This window comes from Lissotriton vulgaris, chromosome 12, assembly GCF_964263255.1.
Source record: "Lissotriton vulgaris chromosome 12, aLisVul1.2, whole genome shotgun sequence".
NCBI classification, from domain to species: domain Eukaryota; kingdom Metazoa; phylum Chordata; class Amphibia; order Caudata; family Salamandridae; genus Lissotriton; species Lissotriton vulgaris.
Window position 1 is genome coordinate 105,574,480 of NC_141700.1, and position 26,569 is coordinate 105,601,048.

At 46.4% G+C, this 26,569-nt stretch overlaps 1 protein-coding gene across 1 annotated transcript in view; it reads right to left on the reverse strand.

Moving 5' to 3' along the window:
• The window catches only part of THBS3 (thrombospondin 3), a 180,156-nt gene that overhangs the window by 33,383 nt on the left and 120,204 nt on the right, over window positions 1-26,569 (reverse strand). Inside the window, exons 16-19 of the mRNA XM_086947390.1 lie at window positions 13,172-13,224; window positions 8,701-8,894; window positions 7,937-8,115; window positions 6,588-6,636 (exon numbers count right to left, since the gene is read on the reverse strand). Of these exons, the coding sequence (XP_086803516.1) occupies window positions 6,588-6,636; window positions 7,937-8,115; window positions 8,701-8,894; window positions 13,172-13,224 (475 nt within the window). The remainder of the gene's footprint in view (window positions 1-6,587; window positions 6,637-7,936; window positions 8,116-8,700; window positions 8,895-13,171; window positions 13,225-26,569) is intronic.

The following is a 26,569-nucleotide window of genomic DNA, read 5'->3' on the forward strand; positions in this document are numbered from 1 at the left end:
CCTTTTTTTATTGTTTTTGTTTAAAAAAATCATATATCTTAGAAAACACAGTCATTGGCAAAGACAATAAACTGGCTTTGCCAATTATTGTTTTATTTATGGTGGAGACACGCCATACCTTCTATACCGCTTTGCTTACCCATGCACCTTACCCTTCCAGCAACCACTACTTCCGGTCATTAATCATCTCCTTATATGTAACCAGTTCCCCACCCTGCTGTTCAGCCTTCTCCTACCCGTAGTCCTAATTTGAACTCTAACCTTTTATTCCTATTCATTCGCTCTTTATATTCTCTTATCCTATCAATAGGCATCACAAGTTGCATCTAGTTTTAATGTAGCCCTTTATCTAATGCCTACCTGAAAACTGATTTTTTTCCTTTAATGTTTTGGTTCTCCTCCAATCAGTGATACGTTGTTTCCCATTTTGTTTCGCAAGAAAAAAATGTAATTCAATATGATGTAACATACGTATCAAAACAACACTGAACCACAAACAAGACAGTTGGAGTGTTGCAAGAAATAGCATATAGTGCTGATGATTTTTGCTTTGGGACACATGCATTTAAATTATTTCTAATTTTTATAAATCTCTAACTTAATTTAATTTGAATTTCTTTTCAAAACCCGCTTTTGTGCATGTTTTGTTTGAAAAGTAGCTAATCATTCGGTCTATAGAGGTTTTGTGAGACATCGAGATGTTGAGACGCAGAGTATTCAGCAATAACCATAATAATGTGGACACCTCGTTTTTCTATAGAAATAGAGGTCTACAGTAAAGAGCCCTCTTGGGAACTCAAACGTGCAAAAGCATTCTCTGCAGTGGCAAAAAAAGTCGAGCCAGAGCTTAACCCATTGCTGGAAGATATATCTGTAGGCTGTCCGGAATTCTGTTAAAACCGACTCTACCCTACCGGATGAAAATCAGCTGACCCGGTTGAAACTGGGTGTCACTGATTTTTCACATTTGTTGCACTGCTTGGCCACTTGAGGGAGCCAAAGCAGTACAAAACATTAAAACTCCCCGCAATACATTTCAGAGACGTCAGGAGTCAGTGCTAGATGGCTACTACTACGGAGATAATATCATCAACCAGTCAGGTAAGGTCTTTGGTATTTGACTCACGGTAATAGGTGGGTCTTGTTGCGGGTGGCAGTTTGAGGAAGAATAACGTTTTTGACTGCTTGTAAGCAATGGTACTCCCTACATAGCTCCACCCGCAGTAATGAATCCTGGGACTGGACCTCAGTGATCCACCCTCCGGAGCCAGGGACCGCATCAGCAGGTGCCAGAGTGGGTCCTCACTCTGCAGCCCGCAGAGTACACTCCTCTGTGCAGCTTAACTAACTGAGCCTCAATCGTGCCCAGCAGGCGTTACTGTAAGCTGGGAGTCTGAGCCAATGTTGCGATGGCCAGCCTCCAGGCAGGCTCGTACCGGTCCGAATTGCCACTCTGATTGCCCTCACTACTGCAAAGATAAAGTAAGTGCCTAGCCTGGAGTAATGTATCATTCCTAAGTTCCTGCTACTAATAAAAATGTGTGTTTAGAGTTAGCGCACCACGCTGTCATGATGTCATCATATTCATTCTGAGCTGAAACGCTGCACTGTGTCTGCTCACTGTACTAGTTTTCAGTGTTTCTCCGTCACGCTAATCTTGTTTTAAGACCCGGGTACAACATCAACTTTACTTGCAGTGCGCCACTGAGCCAGAGAGTTACGAAGTCAGAGTCTTGCTCTGTGACATAGGCAGGTAGCGGCATAGCTCGGGGTAATGATTTTTATTTGGGTGTACGCTGCTCAACCAATCTTTTTGAATCCATTGCAGGCTGTCTGGTGAGTGTTCAGTTTGAGTGGGGATAGAGGCGCAACTAGAGCCAAATTTGGGGGTGGGCGGGGGGGGGCTAAGAAAAAAATTCGAGGGGGGCTGAATCTTTAAGCAATAGTCAGCGTGGAGCTGCAGGGGCTCTTAGAAAAGGTGAAACAACAACAATGCCTCAATAATATGCGAATGGTCTTTTAAAGACCTATTTTTGTGCAAATATTGCCCCCTGAAAAATATCTCTGTGACTAGTCACGTGGCTGGGTTTTGAGACGACTTAATCCTAGTTAGGCAGATGACATACCGGTACCAACATACCTTTAACATACAGGTCACCTATACATTGTATTTGCCAAAGATCACTCATGCCCTGTGAGCAGACGCACCCACACCTTTCACTACCGAATACTTTTTGATCTATGAAACTAGAAAGAATGAAAATGTATTAAAAACTGCAAATTAACTGCAGCAGATGCTAAATTGTGTCATTACGTTTCGAATACGGAGCTTTTATTTTAAACATCAAAAACACACAGGGCCCCATTTGAGAGGTGCACACAGAGGCGGCCTTTGCTCCAATCGCTCCTTTGGCGAGAAGGAAATATGCCGCCCTTGCTGGTGAAAAAATGAGAGAGCAGGCCCTTTTCACAGGTCAGCGCCGGCAGAGGGTGATTTGATTTGATTTGATTGGTGATTTGTAATGCGCGACTTTGCCCGGAGGCGTCAAGGCGCAGAGGATGGAAAATCGCCAGGTGCAACTAATGAGCATAGGAGAGCTAGGGATAGGGGTAGATAGGAGGGCAAGGTATTGGGTGAATAGGTGCTAAAATATGTTGTTTGCAGCACATTAAGAATAGTTGAATGTACTTTAAACTGAATCACTCGAGCCAAGGTAGGGGGCGTTGCTGGTTGTAGGACCTTTATGCACATAGTTCTTTTTACCCCTCTGAAGATTGGTGCCTTGGTCCAGCTCACCCATGCCATGTTAAAAGCTAGCCCTGGGTCCAAAAGCGAAAAATTGTTCAGAGAAGATTTCTGCGCATATCTTTTCACTTTGTGCGTGTTTCATGAGGAATGGAAATAGTTTTCACTGATTGATGACTTTTGCACACGCTTGTCACCCTAGGTCTTACCGCTAGGAAATTGTGCCAACAGAAAAATGCTCTGGGAGAGTCAAAAAGACTGTTCTCGTACATTATTCACCTTTCTCAATTAAGGATTACTGGGGTGCCAAAACTGGCCTGCTATGGTGTGCAAACAGTATTACAACCATTAGTACCTCCAAACTGGGATCAAAGCTGCAGACTTGGTTCGCATTATGTTACTGCACCAGAATGGTACACTTGATAAACGTGGTTTACAAAAAAGAAAATCCCAAGAATGGATACATGTTTAGTAAAAAAGTAACTATGTGAATGCCTTCAATGTAAAATATGTTCGTGCCAGAGTGATGCAGGTTCTGAATGGTAGTGCTACATGCCTATTATTATAGCAAATAAGAAAAAGATGGCATGGGCATTCAGAATGCAAGCTACTGAAAGAGGCCATTAATGGGATGGGCACGCAGGGTGCTTTTCATTGTTACCTGGGGGGTGATCATTCAAAAGAGAGCAAGGGCAAGAAAAATTAATTATTATATCATGTAGTGGAAGTGATTTTTTGTTTGGAGAGACCAAAAAAAGCAGCCTTGACGCCACACTATTCTTCTCACTTCAAATGTTTTTCTCCATCAGCCATTAAATAATAACAGAACGTGAAGCCTAAATCTTTCTAGAATAAGTTATGCATGAATCCCTATCAGCCTAGCCCTCTATGGGGATGTATTGCTTCTAGAAACATGAAATGTGGCAGTAGATAAAAGGCACCTAGTCCCACCTTGGCAGCTAATTTTCAGCCTCTACTTCACAGAGGTTCTGAGATTTAAATTTGCTTTCGTAATACTATTGCTGTCAAATGTATTAATGTAAATTAGCTTTGTAGTAATTCAATTTACTGCTTTCTAAGACTCCTTATAAGAGTCTTGAATATGTATTTGCGTTCACGTATTTGTCAAGCACTGTATTACCAGAAGTCACCCAGGTCCTAGAAGGTCAAAACGTTTGCTACTCTTAACAAGATAAAGCAAGGTCTAAAGTCCTTAGGAAATTTCAGAAACTTGGTCTGACACCAGTGGACCACATATACACAGTATGTACACTGTCATACCATGATGTATCAGTGCAGAAAGCAAGCAATAATAAAAGCAAACAATCCATAAACACTGGTAAAACACTGTTTCTGTTGTTTTTAATGGTGGCAAAATGTGTCACCGCTGATTACAACCGTTTTTTAGGTATTGAAATCACTGGAAAACACTGAAAAAACCCCACCAGAATTTACCAAAAATAGAAACTGAAAACAGGAAAGCCTATATATCTGCCATTCGTGATCCACTAGGCATCACTGGTGGGGGTTTTCCACCCTAGCGTTTCAAGATCCTGCTAGGTGGTGAACGATCAGGGACATGTCATGAGAACTTAGTCAGGTCCAGAGGCACAGGGCCTACTGCTACAGAGCACAGGACCCCGACCACCCTGCTTGCTACAATACCACATGGCAGTAGTGTGGTCCATGAGGACATGAACCTGCTACCCTTGATGGATGGTAGGAAGGTTTCAGCACCAACTGAATGGCCACAATTCCTGCAGGTTGCTGCGGAGACAGGTCTTGGTTGTAAACTAGTCCTCTGATATTTACCTCTCCTAGACAGCATCCCCAACCTAGCAGTGATTTGTCTGTCACCACCATTAGCTCTAGGTGGGGGTAGGGAAAGGTTCTGCCGCTGGTCTGAATGCAGTACAAAAGGGGATGGTGATGGACGGAGCATTCGAATCAATCAAACGCTCACACCCAGTCAAAAGATCTGGGTTTAATCCATCACCGTTCTTTAGCCCACTCTGCCACGCCAGTTCAGACATGGCTATATGCAAATCAGTCTGACCCTGTGCCTCATGGGAACAGCCCAGCCCGAACTGCCAAGCCATGTCTTCCCTGGACCGGAAACAAGCTTCCGAGGACCGGTTTCTGGGATTCCATCCGTCTTCAGCCTGGCTTGCTTGAATCCAGTGGCAAAGTGAGTAAGGGACTCACGTCTGAGCATACCCTGCCACACTTATGGCGACCAAAAGCGGTACAAAAAGGGGTGGTGATGGACGGAGCATCCGAATCAATCAAACGCTCACACCCAGTCAAAAGATCTGGGTTTAATCCATCAACGTTCTTTAGCCCACTCTGCCACGCCAGTTCAGACATGGCTATATGCAAATCAGTCTGACCCTGTGCCTCATGGGAACAGTCCAGCCCGAACTGCCAAGCCATGTCTTCCCTGGACCGGAAACAAGCTTTCAAGGACCGGTTTCTGGCACTCCAGCCGTCTTCAGCCCGGCTTGCTTGAATCCAGTGGCAAAGTGAGCAAGGGACTCACGTCTGAGCATACCCTGCCACACTTATGGCGGCCAAATGCAGGCAAGCAGCCACCACTGCAAATATTTTGCAGTCTCCTTCGATACCTGGATGCAGTCCAAATGGTTCATTTGGTGCTGAGCCCACTGAGTCTTCAGATGCCACTGCAGAGCCTGCATATGCCACCTGGTATGGGCTGTGAGCAGGATGCAGGGGGCTAGTGGGTCAAGAATGCTAAGAGCCATCGGGATCAATGCTTAAATTTTTGGACTCATCGTTCTGGAGCTAAGGCAAATGGCTCCAATGAAAAAGAGCCTCTGCGAGGAGGCACTGGTGAGGTTTAAATGTAGCTTATAATAAAGATGTACTGAGTGTATATAAAGAGAGCCATTTCAACTTATGTGTGAGCGTATGTCATGATATTTCATGATATGCACATATGTATAAGAGAGATGGGGTATACAGACATGATACAGCATACTCAGACTGTGCACCCAGAATGATGTATTTTAAAATATTACCTGCTTCTGCAGATGCTATAGTATATCTCAAAACACTCTAAAAATCAATGGTTCCCAAACATTTAAGAACCACAACCCAGCTTTTCGAACAACAAACGTTTGCAATCCACCTACCTTTAATAGACGTGAGACAGGTGATTTTATAATGTACCTAAAGCATCGTGTGTCATTTACACACAGCATATTTCCGTAAATTTGCACAGACAGTTTTACTGATAAAAATATATAATTCACAAATGATAATGTGTGGAAATCGTGTTTCTGTGAAAATATATCATTTGTGCATCACCAGGTAAGTGAATTGAGATGTTTTGATCCTATTAAAATCTGTTTCTAGTATACTTCAGAATTACAAACAAGGTGCTTCATTTTTGCTTTCTTGACTGCTGGATGCATACAGTACATTTACAGGTATTTACATTTTGTTGCGTATTGCAAAAAACAACATCCTACATTGTCACATAATTCTCTTTAAAAACTCCTCTCACTTTGCAGTCAGAGAAAGAAAAGTAAACACTAATTGAAAAGAATAAAGCAGCCTGACGTTTGACCTGTCTTTGAATCATTGGCAAGTGTGACAACCTACACATAGTATTTAAAGGCATCTTTACTTATTGCCCTGACTTTCCCGACCCAACAAAAATCAGGTCTCGACCCACAGTTTGGCAGACACAGCTCTAGACGAAGCTAATGCTGCTTATAAGCATGGCAAACTCCTCAGTCAATCAAAGAAATCACATACACAGAGCACACAACTGTAAAATCTTCACCCCAAAAAGAAGGGGAAACTGGTCCTCACGTACCTACCGCCAGTCCTGGGTCGCTGTTCATGGTCTGGACAATCTCCATCCCCTTGTGAGAGAGTGAGAAGAGCGAGACAGAGAGAGAAAGGTAGTTAGATAGAGAATACCACAAAGACAGGACCCAATGAAGAGAGAGCAGCAGCCTCAAATATCATGTATACCAGTGCACACGATTCATTCACGTACAGGCTGACAGTGGACAACCCACAGCCACACTCATCTTTCCTCTCCCCCACTCACATGTAAGTTGGAGGCTTCAACGTATAATTGCATAGCCCAAGTGTAAGCATGATCATAAACTCTTACTTGCAAATTAAATTCCTTACAACATGAATCACAGAAAGTGAGGAACACCCTGCCCCATATCAGGAACTGACTAAGTCATGGACCTAGATAAGCCTAATAAATGGCACTCCTCTCACTATAACGCCTGCAATCTATTACATGACAAAACAATTTCAACTGATACGACAACCTAACCACTACACTGTAAGGTAGTTATAATGTATATAGATGTCGAGTTAAGAATGGTAAATATATACTACATCTAACACCCGGTTGCATGACACTATGTTGTCATCAATTATATTGACCTTCAATTATACTGCATAAAATTCATCAACACCATTACACTGTCATGGTAAGTATTTTATTATTACCTTTATATCGTCTACCTAGCACTATCAACATTTGTGTTTATCTATTGAACCTACCTATACTTACATTGCAATGTTGTGGTATGGCGATGTAGCGGATGCAATATAATGTCATGCTATATATTGCTCATGATACAGTGCGGGTATTTTTAGAAACCCCATTTACTTGTTACTCTGAAAAGGTGCCCAGGATCTTCATGCAAATTGGAGGGCTTCAAAGCCTCTTCTGGGCTATGAATTGCCAAGTAATGCACCATTCGTATCTACCTTCCTTTCTGAGATTTAGAAGATCGAAGATCTATCACACTATGTCCTCTGTCCATATGTCACCTCCGGGGCATGCAATTTATCCTCAGATACCAAGGACGCCATTGGTTCTTCAAATAGTTTTGACCTTGACAAACAGAACTTGAATCTTATGTTTTAAATACAAGTCAAGTGAATGCTTGAAAACCAGCTACTATAGTTTATCTATTTTCCAAGCATCTCTTCATTCATACAGAAAATAAGTTAACCACTTTTGGGATGAACACCTCACTCTTAAAAAAGGAAGAGAAACTACGAACGTAATACAACAAAAAACATCTACATTTGCGGTTATTTAGCAAAACCCTACCAGTGCAGTGACCCCGTATTCAACCGGTATATCAATACCTTGGTAAGATGCACAGTAAAGGACAGGACATACTGTACCTGGTTCAGGACAACCCAATTTGGATCAATCTGTGCATCGCCCTCAGGATCCAGGATGACTGTCTGATAGGCTCTGAAATCTGTCAGTGTGACTTCTGCGCTCTCTGGGCAGACATCGAGAGGGTCGATTACTGTGTCGTTATCAAAGTCTTCCTCACAGACATCGCCCACGCCATCACCTTCCAATGGAGAAAATAATAACTGAGTGAAGGGCTAGCAGTACTTGGTGCACCACAATGGGGGAGCAAAACAGGGGAGACAATAACCAAGAAACAGAAACCTACTGAGAAATGTAAAAACAATCACTCTGTCACAGCATAAACTTGTATTAACAGAGTATGGGTCACTGCCTCAAGAGAAGGCTACACCAGCTGTATTAGAAATCTTGCTATTAGCTACATAGAATGACACGACATGACACGACACATGGTTCAAGGTCAAGTACCACCTTTGTGGTGGTAAATGTCCTGCTACTTCTGGTGTGGCTTAGGTTATGGTAACAGGTCAAAGCTTCTCAAGATCATAGTCCCTGCATTTGAACTCTAAAACCCCAAAAATCCATGAACAAGGGCTGAACCTTAAAACAACGTGGATGTTTCCACACAGCCTATTTTGTGATGCTAGTGGCAGTTTGTGAAGTGAAACGATATCTCACTTCTTATGTTTTTCTATTTAATAACCATTCAACACCGCTAAGTGTGGAATCCACATGTACTTATGATTTTCCCCAGCCCTGTTGACTATCCACATGTTGTGAGGCTCACCATCAGAGTCCTTCTGGTTGGGATTATTGATGAGACGACAGTTATCGGGACCTGGCGGGATGTAATCAGGAATTCCATCATTGTCATCATCATCGTCACACTCATCGCCAATTCCATCATTATCCGAGTCCAGTTGAGCGCTGTTCGGTATTTCAGGGCAGTTGTCCTTCGTGTCCTGGTGACCATCATCATCCCTGAAAATCACACAGGGTGGTGGTTTGGCATCCAAGCAATTCATCAAACCCATAAAAAGTTCCAAAAATCGAATCCCTCCCATCAGAGGACAGCAGAGGCAGTAGCAACTCACGGTTTAGTGTCAGCTCTGTTAATGCACCAGGGCCTTGTTCTACAGAGGCCTCTGCTACCCAGTACTGGGCCTTATGAACGAACACACACACACGAACACACACACACACACACACACACACACAAGCAAGTAACCATGATTAGCTCTGTATGCTATTCCTCTACTATTAAAAGACTGGGCCCCCACACAGAGCTTTGTCAGTGAATCCAGACAAGCAGCGTCCTCTGCCATTCCAGTAGAGGGACCAGCAAGGTACCTCATTCCTGGCCTGCATCATTTTCTGCGATTCCAATAGTGGGACCACCACATAGTTCTCCCAAGGCACCTCATTCCCGCCCTGCAGCATCTTCTGCTAACTACGAAGCTAGCCCGCACAAACCCATCCTAATGTACCTGCATCCTGACTTACAGCAACACTGTCAATCGGGGTAGATCAGCAGTGGCTCCTCCATTATAGCGGAGGAGAGTCCCCCCCCCCAGTAGCAGATCCAAACTTGAAAAATAAAATGATAATAAAGCTGTTTTATTCTCATTTTATTTTTCTTCACCGAGCCGAGCCTTGGGGGCGGGTCCATCCAACCAACAGAAATGCAGCAGGGGGAGGAGGAGTGGTGGGCACTGCAATGATGGTACCTTTATTAACACAGACATTTTTGCTTGTTAGCTTTCAAAACTCTCTTCCCTATTTATTTATTTATTCAATTTATAGGGCGCAACAGCTACCCAAAAAGGGTTTCCCGGCGCCTAGACACAGCTAGTTTGAGGGCAGACAGAATGGGGAAATGGCTGATGAGTGTTATTGTTCAAACAGCCAGGTCTTAACAAGGTTTCTGAACCTGAAATAATTTTCTTCCTTCCGGATGCAGGGGGGGGAGCGTGTTCCAAAGGGAGGGTCCCAGATGGGCAAAGGATCTGCCCCCTGTTCTCGCCCGTTTGAAACTAGGCACGCAGAACCAGGCTGCCGTCTGCGACCGAAGGTTTCTCTTGGGAGTATAGGGGTAGGCGAGGGATTGAAGATATTTGGGCGCTGTACCCGCTTTAATTCTGAACATATAGTTCAGGGCTTTAAAGCGGATTCTGTTTTCGATCCTGAGCCAATGAAGATTCCGACGATGGTTTGAGACTCCGGAGTTCTTGGGAATATTGCAGAGTAGTCGCACCGCTGCGTTTTGCACCACCTGTAGTCGGCCGATTACAGATTTGTTTGCGCCCAAGTATAGAATGTTGCCGTAGTCAAGCCTTGAAGTGATGAGGGCATTGACTACGGTCTTTTGCGTTGACACAGGCAGCATCCAGAGTATCTTCCTCAACCATTTAATTATGGTAAGGCATAGGCCGGTTACCTTACTGGCCTGTTTGTTCATGGACAAGGAGTTATCCAGAATAAAGCCCAAGTTTCGAGCGTGGGTCACCGGGGTAGGAAAGGCGCCCATCTGGTCAGGCCAGTGTACTGGATTCCAGAGATCTTGATCTTTTCCCAGAACCAGTATTTCCGTCTTGTCGCCGTTTGTTTTAACTGTTTTTTTGTCATCCAATTCAGGATTTTTAAGAGTCCTTCTTTGAGTAATGAAGGGGAGTGGGGACAAGATTCGGATAGGGAAAAGACGATTTGGGAATCGTCGGCGTAGTTCATAAGAGTAAGACCCGATTGTTCAACAAGGTCGGCCAGGGGTTTGAGATATATATTGAAGAACAGCGGGCTTAGAATAGACCCCTGGGGCACTCCGTGCGATGCAGGCAGGGTGTCTGAAACGGCTAGTGAGGATGCGATCTGGAAAGTTTGGTTTGTCAAGAAGGACCGGATCCAATCCAGTGCCTTCCCCCGTACACCATTTTTATGCAACTCTTTAATGAGTGTTTCGTGGGAGATGGTGTCGAACGCCGCGCTCAGGTCCAATAGCACGAGCGCGACCGTCTGGCCTTGGTCAAGTAGCTTTCTGATGTGTTCAGTGACTCCAAGCAGGGCGGTTTCTGTAGAGAAACCCGCCCTGAAACCTGATTGTGATGTATGTAGTAGCGAATTTTCTTCTGCGAACGTGGCTAAAGCAGAATGTACGTGTCTCTCCAGGCATTTGGAAAATGCCGGGAGCAGGGATATAGGTCTGTAATTGGCCAGTATTTCCGGGTTGGCAGTAGGCTTTTTCAGAAGGGGCGTAACCATGGCATGTTTCCATACGGCTGGAACAGTGGCAAGATCAAGGGATGAGTTCAGAAGATTAGCAATGATCTCCAGAGAGTGTTCATCCAGTTTTTTAATGATTTTGATAGGAATAGGGTCCCTGGGGGAGCCAGATTTGATGGTTTTAAGAATAACTTTCAGTGTGTCTACTGAAAGAGCAGGCCAGGATTCAAGTAAATTTTCACCAAGGAGAGTCGGTGATGAGTCAGAGGGAGAGGATGGTAGTGTATTTTTTGCCTTGATATCTAGGACGATTTTTTCAATTTTCTCAGAAAAGAAACATGCTAACGCCTGACATTGTTGCGTGTTTAATGGGGGTGCAGCAGCTGTAGTGTGTGCACCAGCCAGTTCTTTAACTTTTTTTTAGTTCTTTAGTTTTCCCTAGGCAGGCCAGTCAATTTTAATTAAAGAGCTAAATTATTCTTGAAAGCTGGCATCTAAAAATAAGTTAGCCTAAGAAGAGAATAATCTTTGCAATGTAGTATATATTTTACATTTTCTTTACAAAAACCAAATTGGACTCATTACTTCAGTGCTTCTTTAATTTGCCAAACTCTGCCTGGCCCCTTGAATAACACTGACAAAGGTGTGCAGCCAGAGATTGATAGGGCAAATAGAGAGGAGTTACAGGGCGGTGGAGGGAGAATAGGAATGAAAAAAAAAGTGGGCACAAAAGAGAGGCCGAGAGTGAGAGAGAGATATAGAAATAAGGAAATGGAAACAGAGAGGAAATTAGATACAAAGACAAAAGAATAAGAGATAGAGACATTTGCCAACATGGCTAATGAATCGGAATCCCCGTGAGCGCAGTAGCCATGCTCTGAGAATCTGGCATAATTCTGTCTGTGGCTTGACATCTATGGCAAAAAAAATGCTCACCGAATACAGCAATGCCCTGCATCGATGGCATTCACTTCGCACAAAGACAGAGACAGATGGAAGTTGGAGGAGAGACGGAGCAGGAAGACTTGAGGAGGTGAATGTAAGAAAGTGACAGAAGTACTCATGGATTGTGAAGGAAAGAAGCCGCAATTCAGAGGCCCCGGAGACCTGTGGCCCACACGGGAGAATGACCAAGAACCAGGGCTGATGCTAACAACCAGGAGCTACCCCTGACATAACCCATCAACCAAGCTTTTCTTGTGTTTGGGGCGAAAACTTGCACTTTAAGGTTATTGACTGGGACACAAACTATACAGAATATTTGCAACGCCATGTGGAGACCTCCGTCCCACCCCCAATGACAGAGGCAACAGAAAGAAACAGACAAATAACAAGGTGCAATAAATTCAGAAAAGTAGAGGAAAAAGTGAGGAAGGGGCTAGTAGTGAGATGCAGTCATGGAGGATCATAGACTGACATGGTAGAGAAAAAATGGGTAAACAGCCAGATCGAGTGATAGTGTGGCAAGCAAATAGACAAAAAAGGGGAAAAGAAAGAAAGACAAAAGCCAAAATACACAAGAGAGGGGGCGAATAGCAATGCAGAGGGCAATGCACATAAACTGAGTTGCAAAAGAAATAAAGTTAGTGACACAGACTGACAGAAGAAATGGATGGCAGAGTGAAGGAGAAACAGAAATACTGCAATGACATATGCCATTCGCAGGCAAAAGTCAGAGTGTGATGCAGGCGAACTTAGAACAGAAATAAAAGCAAAACAGCAAAGTGAAGGCACTGTTATATAAGCGAACAGTAGAAAGGGAAGCAGAACAATTTCAGTGCAGTTATTAAACTTCATCTTGTAGGGATGCCCCTGTGTTTCCTCTGACAGTTCAGTGCCTCTGAAAGCTAAACCAAGTGAAATGTCAAGCACCCAAACCTCTCTATTTGCCACATAGCCTATTCTGCTTCTGTGCTAACTAGACCATGCCTGAATTGAGATGGTTTCCTCTGGATTTGAAATAAATGTTGATATGGTTCAAAGACCCTCCCGTCCCACTTACCAGCACCGCAGAGCGGTAAGGCTTCCAGGTGCTAACATACCTGTCTTCGTTAGTATCGCACATGTCTCCCACCAAGTCACTATCAGCATCTGTCTGGAGAAGAGAGGCGAGAGTTAGGGGGTTTCTGAGACCCAGAGGAGCCCAGTAAACACCACAGGGGAGCACACCAGGTCAAGGGAAAGCTGGATGTAGATATCTGAGCAGCTTTAGCTGCTAGCACACAAGGATTGAGTAGGAAAATGAGGTACACATTGAGCAATATGATTCTGCATGGTGTACTTGACTCAGCCTCATAACAGCCAGTTAGAAACACACAAACCCACATTCATATTCTCTTATGCAACATTTAATCCTGAGGTTATCAGTTACCAGCCAGAGTCTGGGAGGTAGGGCCTTTTCTGTTCTGACTCTGTAGAGTTGGAATCTGCTTCACATTGCTCTTTGTCAGAAGGTAACCCTTTATCCTTTCAGAAGGCCATCAGGCACATTCTTTCCTGGTAGTTGGCAGCTTTCATTTTCTTATCTCAGATGGTGCTGTGTAATCGGTTTGTGGAATTTCTGTAGTCTTAATTCCAAGATGTCTCTGGTTGAACTCCGCGTAGACAAACATCCAACTCTCAATCACTCACCCACCAATTTTCCTGATAAGGAAACTGAGGTACAGAGATGTGCCATGATATGCTAAGATTCACTCACTTTTTTTCCCTTAAATGCAGAAGCTGGAATTAAAGCTAAAGTTGCCCCGCTTTCACAGCCGAACGCTTGACCGGACGGCTGAATTTAGCGTTACATAGAAAAGACTCAATCATCCCCATCTGGAAGGAAATGTAGGCGTTCAATTCTGGAATCACAAAACCCAGTCATTGCAAACGAGGATTACCAGGAATTGACTGACTGCCAAGAGAGGGGTTGTTGCTTCTGGGTGGACTTCTAGAGGGAATGTGGATTGACACCTCCCCAACTGACTCAGACGGAGGTAACGAAGTACCGACGGAGAGTGCGGTGCTTCACTCGTTCCCTGAGCTGTTGCCAGGCGGGGTGGGGCCTTCTACTCCTACTATCATGTGACGACAATACTTTCTACAAACCAAAGGATACACCTCATACATCAGGTGATCTTTTTTCATGTTGTAAGAAATCTCAGTATTAAGTCACGTTTAATTTTTTTTTTTTTCACTTCACCTCACCTGTTGCAGTAGCATCTATATAATTTCCGGTCCTGATGAAAGCAATGGACTCGTTAGTCCCTAGAAATTTGCTGAAACATGTCGACCAATTTAATACCAGGGTAGATATTTGCTAAAACTACCTATGCTGCTTTTTAATGTTGGCGGAGCGAGCATATGACCTAATAAAGTTTTCTTATTTTTGCTCACTCACCCAATTTTATATATTCACTCACCCCTTTCACACACCCGTTTTCACAGCACTGCAAATCAGTCACCCACCAAACGAGTTGATGGGTAGTTTGTGACACTCTACCACTATTTGGTCGCCACTTGGCTCTCTGGAGGTTATACCATCTGACCTCCCCCAGTCTGAGCCAGTGACGCACCAATGATTGTGGACAACAGGAATGCCAAATGATGAAGGGCGGTTCCGTGTGGTGACTGATGGATAACCTGTAAGTGATCACTGGTATCCAACAATTCGCCTTTTTGGTTTTGGTTAGATGATCTGACACGGTTCTATTAGTTTAATGACCCACACATAGGATTAACTAGACCCTCTGACACTTTTGTTTTTTCACGATTGACACAGGCGACGCACACTCAATGGTGAGTCAACAGTATGATTAAGGATCAAAATCTTTCAGTTTATACTGATTTCTACAGATAAATGTAGACACAATTTCCCTGCCTGCATTCATATTTAAATATGGATAAAAATGCAAATAAATTTTTTTTGTGATTCTAAATGCTGTCAGTTATGACTGTCAGACCAATATCTGTGCAGATTGACATGTTAAGGAGTTTTAAAACAAGCATTTACAATGCAATGGTCTCGGCATTGTTAAAGTTAGAGCTATTGGCATTGCTAATGACATTTTTAATTCATGTTTTTGTTTTTAAAACATCTAAATAAATGGCATTGTCATTTACAATGCCAATAGCTTAATCTCTCGCAAATGCGAGACCTATTGCATTTGCACCCACACACAGAGCCACACACAAAGCCACCCACACACACATACAGAGCCACCCACACAGAGCCACCCACAGTCATTCACACAGAGCCACCCACACAAACACAGAGCCACCCTCACACAGACAGAGCCACCCTCACACAGACAGAGCCACCCTTACACAGAGTCACACACACACAGAGGCAAGAAAAAAAAGCATTGGCACAGCCAATAGGTTTTGCCTATGGGCGAGCTAATGGCTATGCCAATGTGGTCGGGGTAAGCTACAAGGAACAGGAGAGCAGGTCGGGGTGGGTAACGGGCCAGTAAAAAGTGCGGCATAACACTTTTCTTTCTATTCTGTTCATTGAGAGGGGCAGAGAATAAACAGAGTTGAAAAAGAAACTGGGTTGTTTAGGCATCTCTTGCTGATGAAGCAGGGGCGGGTGGGAGTATTGGGAAAGAAGCAGCAGGGGCGGGTGGGAGGGAGGGAAAGAAGCAGCTAGAGAAAGAAGAAAGAGGGGTGGGAGGGAGGGAAAAAAGAAGCAGGGCGGGTGGGAGGGAGGGAGGGAAAAAAGAAGCAGGGGCGGGTGGGAGGGAGGGAAAGAAGAAGCAGGGGCGGGTGGGAGGGAGGGAGGGAGGGAAAGAGGAAGCAGGGGCGGGCGGGAGGGAGAGAGGAAAGAAGAAGCAGGGGCGGGAGGGAGGGAGGGAAAGAAGAAGCAGGGGCGGGTGGGAGGGAAAGAAGAAGCAGGGGCGGGTGGGAGGGAAAGAAGAAGCAGTGGCGGGTGGGAGGGAGGAAAGAAGAAGCAGGGTCGGTGGGAGGGAGGGAAAGAAGAAGCAGGTGCACGGGAGGGAGGGAGGGAGGGAGGAAGAAACAGGACCTATTATATGCTTACATTCATTTGCGATTATGTGCTACTTATCTCTTTGCATTTTTTACTTCTCAGTTTTACTTGTGTACTGTAAGGCTGGTGTGTTGTGTGGTCCATTGTAGCACTGTGGTTAAAGTGTAAACTTCCTTCAAATGAACAGCTTTAAGTAAACTCCACGCTTCGTTTGCACCAAACATTATCTATGACATGCCCAAGGTCAAGCTATTTTTCAAACGTTTCAATCCACCGTGTCACAAATCCATACTTAGTGACATTAGTGGTCATTAATGCATCCACACCTGGTCTTTTGCCCAGCATCATTTTCGTCTTCTTATTTTTACAACCTGACAGCCCAGGATCATAACCAGGCCAGGATAATGATTATATAACTTCAAAATACTTGCAAAATTGTCTTATGGAAAAGTCAAGTCAGAGAATTTATATAGCGCACTACATACCCAGAGGGTCTCAAGGCGCTTAGGGAGGGGAGGAGGATTACTTGTCAAATATCCACGTTTTAAGTTGCTTTCTAAATGCTAGGTGGTTCTGGGTAAGACGAAGGTAGGTGGGGAGTGAGTTCCATGTTTTAGCTGCCAGGTATGAGAAGGATCTGCCTCCCATGGTGGTCTTGTTGATGCGGGGTACAGTGGCGAGGGCTTGGCTGGAAGAACGTAGTTGGCGGGAGGGGGTGTAGAAGGACAGTCGTGAGTTGAGGCATTCTGGTCCGATGTCGTAGAGTGATTTGTGTGCCTGGGTTAGCAGTCGGAAAGTGATCCTCTTATTGACGGGTAGCCAGTGGAGGTCTTTCAGGCGGCCAGAGATGTGTTCGTGACGCGGGATGTCTAATATGATCCTGGCTGAGGCGTTTTGGATTCGTTGGAGTTTCTTCTGGAGTTTAGCGGTAGTACCTGCGTAGAGGGTGTTTCCGTAGTCCAGTCGGCTCGTGACCAGAGCATGGGTGACTGTTTTTCTTGTTTCGGTGGGGATCCAGCAAAATGTTTTTTTGAGCATGCGAAGAATGTTGAAGCAGGATGAGGATACGGCGTTGACTTGTCTGTTCATTGAGAGTGAAGAGTCCAGGATAACGCCTAGGTTCCGTGCGTGGTCTGTCGGGATGGGTGCTTTTCCAAGGGCTTCCGGCCACCAAGAGTCGTCCCATGCAGAGGGGGATGTACCTAAGATGAGGACTTCTGTTTTATCTGAGTTCAGTTTCAGACGGCTTTGTGTCATCCATTCGGCAACTTCTTTCATTCCTTCGTGTAGGTTTGTTTTGGCGGTGCTGGGGTCATTGGTGAGAGAAAGGATCAGTTGAGTGTCATCCGCATAGGAGATGATGTTGAGGTTGTGTTGGCGAGCGATGGCCGCAAGGGGGCTCATGTATACGTTGAAGAGGGTGGGACTGAGTGAGGATCCTTGTGGTACGCCACAGATGACTTCAGTGGCCTCGGACTTGAATGGTGGAAGGCGGACTCTCTGGGTTCTTCCGGTGAGGAACGAGGTGATCCATTCAAGTGCTTTTCCTTGTATACCGATGTTTCTGAGGCGTTGTAAAAGGGTGCTGTGGCAGACTGTGTCGAAGGCTGCAGAGAGGTCGAGGAGGATGAGGGCGACTGTGTCTCCATTGTCCAGTAGAGTTCGAATGTCGTCTGTTGCTGCGATGAGGGCGGTCTCAGTGCTGTGTTTTGCTCGGAAGCCAGATTGTGAGGAGTCGAGGGATTTGTTGGCTTCGAGGAAGGCGGCGAGTTGGTTGTTGATAGCTTTCTCGATGACATTGGCTGGGAAAGGAAGGAGCGATATGGGGCGGTAATTTTTGAGTTCGGTGGGGTCCGCTGTGGGTTTTTTCAGAAGGGCGGTGAGTTCAGCGTGTTTCCAGCTTTCCGGGAAGGTGGCGGAGTTGAAGGAGCAGTTGATGACGTCTCGGAGGTGCGGTGCTATGACGGAGTCTGCTTTGTTGAAGATGTGGTGAGGACATGGGTCTGTGGGGGATCCTGAGTGGATAGAGTTCATCAGGCGGATGGTGTCCTCAGTGGAGATTGGGTTCCAGTCGTTAAGAGTGTTCGAGGGGGGAGAATGTTCAGCGTATGGTTGGGTGGGTTGGTCTCCGGGTTGGTTGTCGAAGCTGTTGTGGATGTCCGCAATTTTGTTGGGGAAGAATAAAGCCAGGGAGTCGCAGAGGGCTTGAGAAGGGGTGATGTCGTTGGAGTTGGCCGAGGGGTTGGTGAATTCCTTGACGATGTTGAAAAGTTCCTTGCTGTTGTGGGCATTGTTGTCTAGTCGATCCTTGAATGCTGTTTTCTAGGCCTTTCGGATTAGTTGGTGGTGTGTGCGGGTGGCATTTTTGAAGGCGTCCTTGGTGATAGTGGTTGGGTCTTTTTTCCAGGCCTTTTCAAGGGATCGGCAGAGTTTCTTGGACTTCTTAAGATCATCGTTGAACCATGAGGCCTTCTTGCTGCCAGGTTTGCGTTGACGTTTTTTCAGTGGTGCTAGGATGTCGGCGGTGTTGGATAGCCATAGGGTGAAGTTGGCGGCGGCTTGGTCAGGGTTAGAAGAGTGGGCTGGGGTGTTTAGTAGGAGCGATGAGGAGATCTGGTCGATGGTGATTTTGTTCCAGTTTTTTTGCAGAGTTGGTTGGAGGTGGTTGATGGGTTTCGGCTTGTTGTAGGTGAAGTGAACGCAGCTGTGGTCAGTCCAGAGGAGATCCGTAGTGTGGCTGAAGGAGACATGATTGCTGGAGGTGAAGATGGGGTCGAGTGTGTGACCTGCGATGTGGGTGGGGGAAGTGACCAGTTGTTTAAGTCCGAGGTTGGCGAGGTTGTCCAAGAGGGCGGTGGTGTTGCGGTCGTTGTTCTTTTCAAGGTGAAAGTTGAGGTCTCCCAGAAGGATGTAATCTTTGGAGGGGAGCGCGTGTGGAGTGATGAAGTCCGTGATGTCTTCACTGAATTTTGCGCGGGGTCCTGGTGGTCTGTAAAGGAGGGTGCCTCTGAGTGTGGTCTTCGGGTCGATGTGGATCTGGAAGTGAAGGTGTTCAGAGTTGGCGAGGTTGACGTCAGAGCTGGTTGAGACGTGGATTGATTTTTTATGAACGATAGCGATTCCTCCTCCTGTGTGGCCGGTACGGTCCTTGCGTGTGATCTTATAGTCTTCAGGGATGGCAATGGTGATGTCTGGGGCTGAGGAAGCGTTCATCCATGTTTCTGTAAGGAAGGCGATGTCTGGAGAGATGGTGTCTAGTAGATTCCAGAGGTCAATGGCATGCCTGTGGACCGAGCGGGTGTTGAGCAGGATGCATTGTAGGTGGTTGGGGTCGGGAATCTGTGGTGTGGTTGTAGCGGAGATGTTGTCGGTACCAATGAATTTGCAGGAGTAGCAAGAGAAAGGTCCATGGGTGTGTCCAGGAGCGGCTTGGACGCAGTTGGGGGCGCGACCGGGATTAAGGGCTAGGAGGGTGGCGGCATCGTAGGTAATGTGGGAGGGCTGGGCAGCGCGAGGGGCAGGGGCTCTGGCGCTGGGCGCGGTCCAGGCGCGGACGGGCGTAGACAGGCTTACCTTTGGCGCACCTTCGGCGCGGCCGTAGCGCGTGGACGCTGCGCGTTGGGACATCCGCTATAAATGGATAATGGAGGGGCGGAGCGTGGGAGGGTCAGCTGGGAGGCGGGGAGCGGGGAGGAGCCACGGGCCAATGAAAATAAACAATAAGATGGCCGTTCGCTATTAAAATCGAAACTGGGGCAGAGCTGGGTTTCGAGTTCGAGTGAGGTATACTAATAAAGTATAAAGTCCCGCTCCTTAGCTGCACTACAATGCTCTGTATGCAAATCAGTTAAATGCTAGATAGAGCGATAGCGCGCGCGTACGATGTAGCATAAACAGCGCTTTTAAATTGATTGATAACGATACCAGGCGCTTTAGATAGCGCAGTGCGCTGTGTCAGGGCAGGCAGGCAGCAGGTCTCAGGACAGGCAGGCAGCTGGAAGAGAAGCCTCCGTAGTGCTAGCCGAGTGCAGGGTGAGCGACCGCAATGGAGGGGATCCAGGTGGTCACAGGGAAGGAGAGTACGGGGCGATAGTAAACTATCCTTGTGTGGGAGGGTCAGCTGGGAGGCGGGTGCGGGGAGGAGCCACGGGCCAATGAAAATAAACAATAAGATGGCCGTTCGCTATTAAAATCGAAACTGGGGCAGAGCTGGGTTTCGAGTTCGAGTGAGGTATACTAATAAAGTATAAAGTCCCGCTCCTTAGCTGCACTACAATGCTCTGTATGCAAATCAGTTAAATGCTAGATAGAGCGATAGCGCGCGCGTACAATGTAGCATAAACAGCGCTTTTAAATTGATTGATAACGATACCAGGCGCTTTAGATAGCGCAGTGCGCTGTGTCAGGGCAGGCAGGCAGCAGGTCTCAGGACAGGCAGGCAGCTGGAAGAGAAGCCTCCGTAGTGCTAGCCGTCTGCTGCGCCAGCACTGCTGATCGGTAGGTCTGGCACAGGTGCTGCTGCAAATATGGACATGGACATGGAATCCTTTGAAAGGGAAGCATGCAGACTAGGGGATTCTGGTACCTGCAGCACGGCATAGGGTTCCCTGGATGTAGGAGCTCTTGAACAGCAAAAGAAGAACTATATTTTGTGTGTTAGCACAACTGGCTCCCACGTCTCATCCACCATGGGACATAAATGTTGGAGTATGCTTACTACTCCCATGCATGCCTCTACTATTCGGAAGGGAACTCTGCGCGCATAACAGCCAACACTAGCAATTTTGCAAAATGTTATCCTTTCACCAAAAGGTTTCATGTTTCTAAAATGTCACAAAACTGAGCCATCATTAATGATATCCTGCTTAACTAGTGAGAAATACATCTGTGTTGATAAAACAACGCCTTACAAAATTGGAGTTTTTTGAGAGCTAATACTAAGTGATTTGTCAAAAGGGGTAGTAATTTCAAAACACTTAAGGTCTTTAATCATCCAAAGATATTAAGGGCATTTGGGCAATGGGCTAACAACTATTCAACAGACTTTGCAATAGCACCTACAAGCTTCAACACTTTTTCTCTACCGAGATGGGAGGCTGGCTCGAGCACACATGGAGTCTGCTTAAAAGACCCGGGCACTATATGCACGCATGTGGGTGCAGGGCACTCGCATGCCGTTCCACAGCTAGCTTACTTTCCACCTGTCAAAAGAGGAAACTACAGACCTAGTCCTTAAAGGCACTGCTGTGCAGGTCGCCAAACCCCTTATGAGTCCCCACCCGGAGCTCAGCACTTTGAATGTGGAACCTGTGGTGGCACAGCCACGCAACACGCCGCACATGCATTCGACTGTGAAGCATCTATGATAAGAAACAGGGTTTCAACATCAGAGGCAATTTTGATGCAACAGCTGAAGACAATTACATTTTTTTTATTGACCGGAAAGTGAAATATAAATGTTATCCTTAAAAAGGGAGTGCAAATAATTTACAAAGAATATAAATGAAAGGTAAAGTCTGCACCTGCACTTAACAAACCATACAAAAAAGACTAGAAAATAAGGGTAACATGAACTTCCTTCAAAACACACCTTTCTGCAGTCTTGTGTCTCCATTGGCGTATGCACCGGAAGTCAGGCAATGTTGCCTGTGACGGGGGCGGGGCCGCGTCGGACCGGAAGAGGAGGCAGGCAGAGTAAATGTGTATCGCGGCCCGGGGCTCCTGTGAGCGGTGGAGAGCCCCGGGGCCGCCAGCAGGAGGTTACGCAAGTGTTGCGGGGCTCCCTTGACCAAGAGGGAGCCCCGGGAAAGGAGCTGGCAAGAGCCGCAGCGGCGGAGTCCCCCGAGATTGGCCCGGTAAGTTAAAAAGGGCTGGGGGGGTCTTGGTGAACTTGTGTGTGTGTCTGTGTGCGGGGGGGAGGGGGTAGCACTCGTGTGTGTGTGCGCGCGCGCATGTGTATGTGTGGGGGGGTGTCTGTATGTGCGTGCGTGCATGGGCGCTCGTGTGTGTGTGTGTCTGTGAATGCACGACAGCAGCTGGCCAAAGCGAACGCATTCGCGTGCGCGTGCCAGTTTCAAATCGCCTCCAAGGCGATGCGCACGGCCAGGATTGTCTCCTGGAAAGCAGACACAGCGACACGCGCTTAGCCGAGACCTAAAAAGGATAAAAGCTTTCCTGATAAAGCTTGAACAGTTGTAGACGTGCACAAGGTTGTTGCTAAAATATGTATGTTTTCATATAACTGTATTGATTTATCATCTATCAATATTAATGTCACTGAAACCTGTCAGGCCTTCAAATATGAGTGTGCCTCTATTGGTTAAATAAGTGTGGAAATGCACGAGTTTCACCTTCATTTTGTTTTCAAAACCAAAAATATATATGGATAAGCACAAATAAAATTGGCCAAATTTAACATATATAAATACAGAGATGCTAAACAAGCACTGGCGTTGCCAATAGGTCTCGCAGTAGGAAAGTTGAAGCTATTACAATTGCAAATAACAATGCCTTTTATTTTTGTTTTCATTTTAAAAACATAAAGGGCTTTGTCATTTACAAAACCAATAGCTCCAACTTTCCTACTGCGAGACCTATTGTGCACTGCACAGTGTGGGTGAAAGTGGCACTGCGTGGGTGTGAGTGGCTTTGAGTGAGTGGCGTTGCGTGGGTGAGTGGCGTTGCATGTGTGAGTGTTGTTGCGTGGGTGAGTGGCGTTGCGTGGGTGAGTGGTGTTGCGTGGGTGAGTGGCGTTGCGTGGGTGAGTGGCGTTGCGTGTGTGGCATTGCATGGGTGAGTGTGGCGTTGCGTGTGTGAGAGTGGGCTTGCGTGGGTATGAGTGGCGTTGTGTGTCTGAAAGTGGTGCTGTGTGGGTAAAAGTGGCACTGCGTGGGTGTGAGTGGATTTGCGTGAGTGAGTGGCGTTGCGTGGGTGAGTGGCGTTGCATGTGTGAGTGATGTTGCGTTGGTGAGTGGCGTTGCATGTGTGAGTGGCGTTGCGTGAGTGAGTGGCGTTGCATGTGTGAGTGGAGTTGCGTGGATGAGTGGCATTGCGTGGATGTGTGGCGTTGCGTGTGAAAGGGGTTGTGTGGGTGAGTTGTGTTGCGTGTGTGAGTGGTGTTGCTTGGGTGAGTGGCGTTGCGTGGGTGAGTGTGGCATTGCGTGGGTGATAGTGGGCTTGCGTGGGTGTGAGTGGCGTTGCTTGTCTGAAAGTGGTGCTGTGTGGGTGAAAGTGGCACTGCGTGGGTGTGAGTGGCTTTGAGTGAGTGAGTGGCATTGCGTGGGTGAGTGGCGTTACATGTGTGAGTGGTGTTGCGTGGGTGAGTGGCGTTGCATGTGTCAGTGGCGTTGCATGGATGAGTGGCGTTGCGTGGATGAGTGGCGTTGCGTGTGTGAGTGGTGTTACGTGAGTGAGTTGCGTTGCGTGTGTGAGTGGTGTTGCTTGGGTGAGTGGCGTTGCGTGGGTGAGTGTGGTGTTGCGTGGGTGATAGTGGGCTTGCGTGGGTGTGAGTGGCGTTGTGTGTCTGAAAGTGGTGCTATGTGGGTGAAAGTGGCACTGCGTGGATGTGAGTGGCTTTGCGTGAGTGAGTGGTGTTGCTTGGGTGAGTGGCGTTGCGTGGGTGAGTGGTGTTGCGTGTGTGTGGTGTTGCGTGTGTGTGGGGTTGCGTGTGTGGGGGGTTGGGTGTGTGGGCGGGTTGTGTTTGTCGGGGGGTTGTGTGTGTTGGGGGGTGTGTGTGTGGGGAGTTGAATTATTATTTACCTTGCAACCGAGCTGCTTCTGTTCACAAGCTTGAAAGCAGCAGTTACATAACTCGAGAGCTGCAGCATGCCCATGGCTCGCCAGTGCATGTTGCAAATGAAACAAAGCATAATGTATTCGGATCGCATTACAAAGAAAGCCGCATGTAAAATCCAGACCCTCTCTTGCCACAGTGTATTAAGGCAGCATACAGAGAGGGAAAGGGGAATATTTTAACGTCCTCTGGGCTCATGGTAGAAACAAAATGGGAATCAAAAGGCGCGTGTCCTATGACATACAAGCCATTTCGTGTGAAAATGCATCAGCTAAAAGGCAGGGCGCTGACAGAAACACGAACTTGCCAACAAACACGAGCCTGCCAACCAAATGTAAATATTCTGCGTGCAGTGGAGCGCGAAGAGCAGCACGAAGAGCAGCACGAGTCTCTAATGTAAAATAAATACGCTGTGAGTAGTGAAGCGTGAAAGAGACCTCGAGCCTTCAAACTGAAAGGGAAAAGGCGCGAGGATCAAAAAGCGACGAATATCTCAGGCTGGAAACACATTATATGAAATGCTGCTGCTGCTAATTAAATATAAAAAGTGTTTAGGGAGTCACAGCTGCCTAGAGTAACAAGGCAGTGCTGGGAGGGGGGCTGCGCACCAACTGAAGTGCTCTGGTTGCACGGTCTGTGGCTGTGTGAAGTGATAAGCCTTTGAAGTATGTCACGGCGCCTGAGGGGAGAGCAGAGAGAAGAGAAGGCGACATGCTGTGACGGAGGTGTGAGAGGTCTGGCAGGGAACAGATGGCCTGGCCGTGAAGCAGGGGGCGGGGCAGCGCTGGAGAAGCCTGTGGGAGGGTGATTGATGCCTTTGATGTGGGGAGGGGGGAGAGCCTTTTGCGAGCCTTGTGCAGGAGAAATGCTGCCGATGCGCGTGTCTGGCAGGGAACAGATGGCCTGGCCGTGAAGGCGGGGCAGCGCTGGGGAAGCCTGTGGGCGGGTGATTGATGCCTTTGATGTGGGGAGGGAGGAGAGCCTTTTGCGAGCCTTGTGCAGGAGAAATGCTGCCGATGCGCGTGCTTGTTTGATCACGTGATTCACGTGAACTTCATGAAAACCGCGGCTGAAAGCCCTTGGTTTGAGGAGGATTTTGCCGACATGAATTCTCGCTCCGCTCAATGCGCTTGCGCGCATTGATAGGTCGCGAGACCTAAAAAAGAAATATCATAAAACCAGTAGCCTTAATAACGACAGGCTCCTTTATAAAAACAAAATGGCAGGCACGTGTGCTCTAGAATGGGGCTATTGTCACACTCTCTGCGACACCTGCAAGACATCATGATCATCTGCAGCGACATTTACCACATCATGTCTAGAGCACCTCTCTAAACATTATGCGACTCAGTCAACCCCTCCAGCAGACAAAACTGCAATCCACACCCATGCAAGTTCTCTGCCGAATGTGCAGCAGAAACTCAATGTGAATAGGAGAGCTTTGAGGGCTCCCGAGTAGTATACAGTGCTATATAATACATATATATCGTAGCTTCAATGTGTAATGGAGTAGCTACTTATGTCTATCTTTGTAAAACTTTCCTAAAGGCCTCCATCCGGTTTCTACTCTTTTACAATCCTCTTACACAGGACGTTCCACCTCCCTGAGGCTGCTACTGAAAAGCCCCTTTATATTTGGGAGATACTGTCTCTGGCAGCACTACAAATATTGGCATCCAGGAAGCATGGATTTGAATCCTGTCTCATCATTTGGCAAATATATGTGATTCAAGACAGGCCCTTTTAAAAAAAATGTATTTCCCAGTTCCCAATTCAGCCAACAATTGGCATATTTAAAAAGTTCTTGAGACAGGTATGGAGCGCTACACCAACAACTGGACATTAGCATTTAGGTTATATTTGCTATGTAATCTAAACTTGGATTGGGCAATACTACCTGTGGCGGCTAGCAGACAAAGGTACATAAACGTGACTTTCATTTTTCAGGGAGTTTATGGTTAAGCCAAATGAGACTAGGTTTGGAGGCTATCTATCGATAAATAAGAAAATAAGTTACTTACCTGTAACTGTAGTTCTCCAGTATAGGATATTTCATAGATTCACATGCTTGAATGATTCCCTGTCGTCGAAGTGGGAGTCCCACGGTACAACTAGAAAAGCAGGGTAATGTTAAACATAGTTTGGGATGGTCATACAGCCTTTGCTTCAGTAACATATCTCTATATATCTCCCACTTCGACAACAGGGAATGATTCAAGCATGTGAATCTATGAAAGATCCAATACTGGAGAACAAAGAGAATAGTATATACAGTTTTATTGGCAGAGCTGTATGGGCTGATACTACTGTCAAGTCAGTGTCTCTGTGATGCGGAGGTGTATTCAAACTGCCACAAGGATCGCCGTTGTCAGTTTTGGTATGGTACTGGCTGAGTGAAAAAAAACAACAGCTAAACTTGCTAGTGACCTCAAGTGACTTGCATTAATGTAACATTGGGTGAGGACCTGCAGGAAGAGTGCAGGCATACATCGATATAGAAGGGGCTCCCAATGACCTTTCGATGGAAATCAATTGTTGGGGTCTTGGATATAGCAGATAAATACCATTCTATGCTCAGGGATACCCAAAATCAAGCCACAATACACACTGCATGAGGGAAGACAGCAGACTGGTCCCGCTGCAACAATGACATCTAATAGCAAGTCACTACACAGG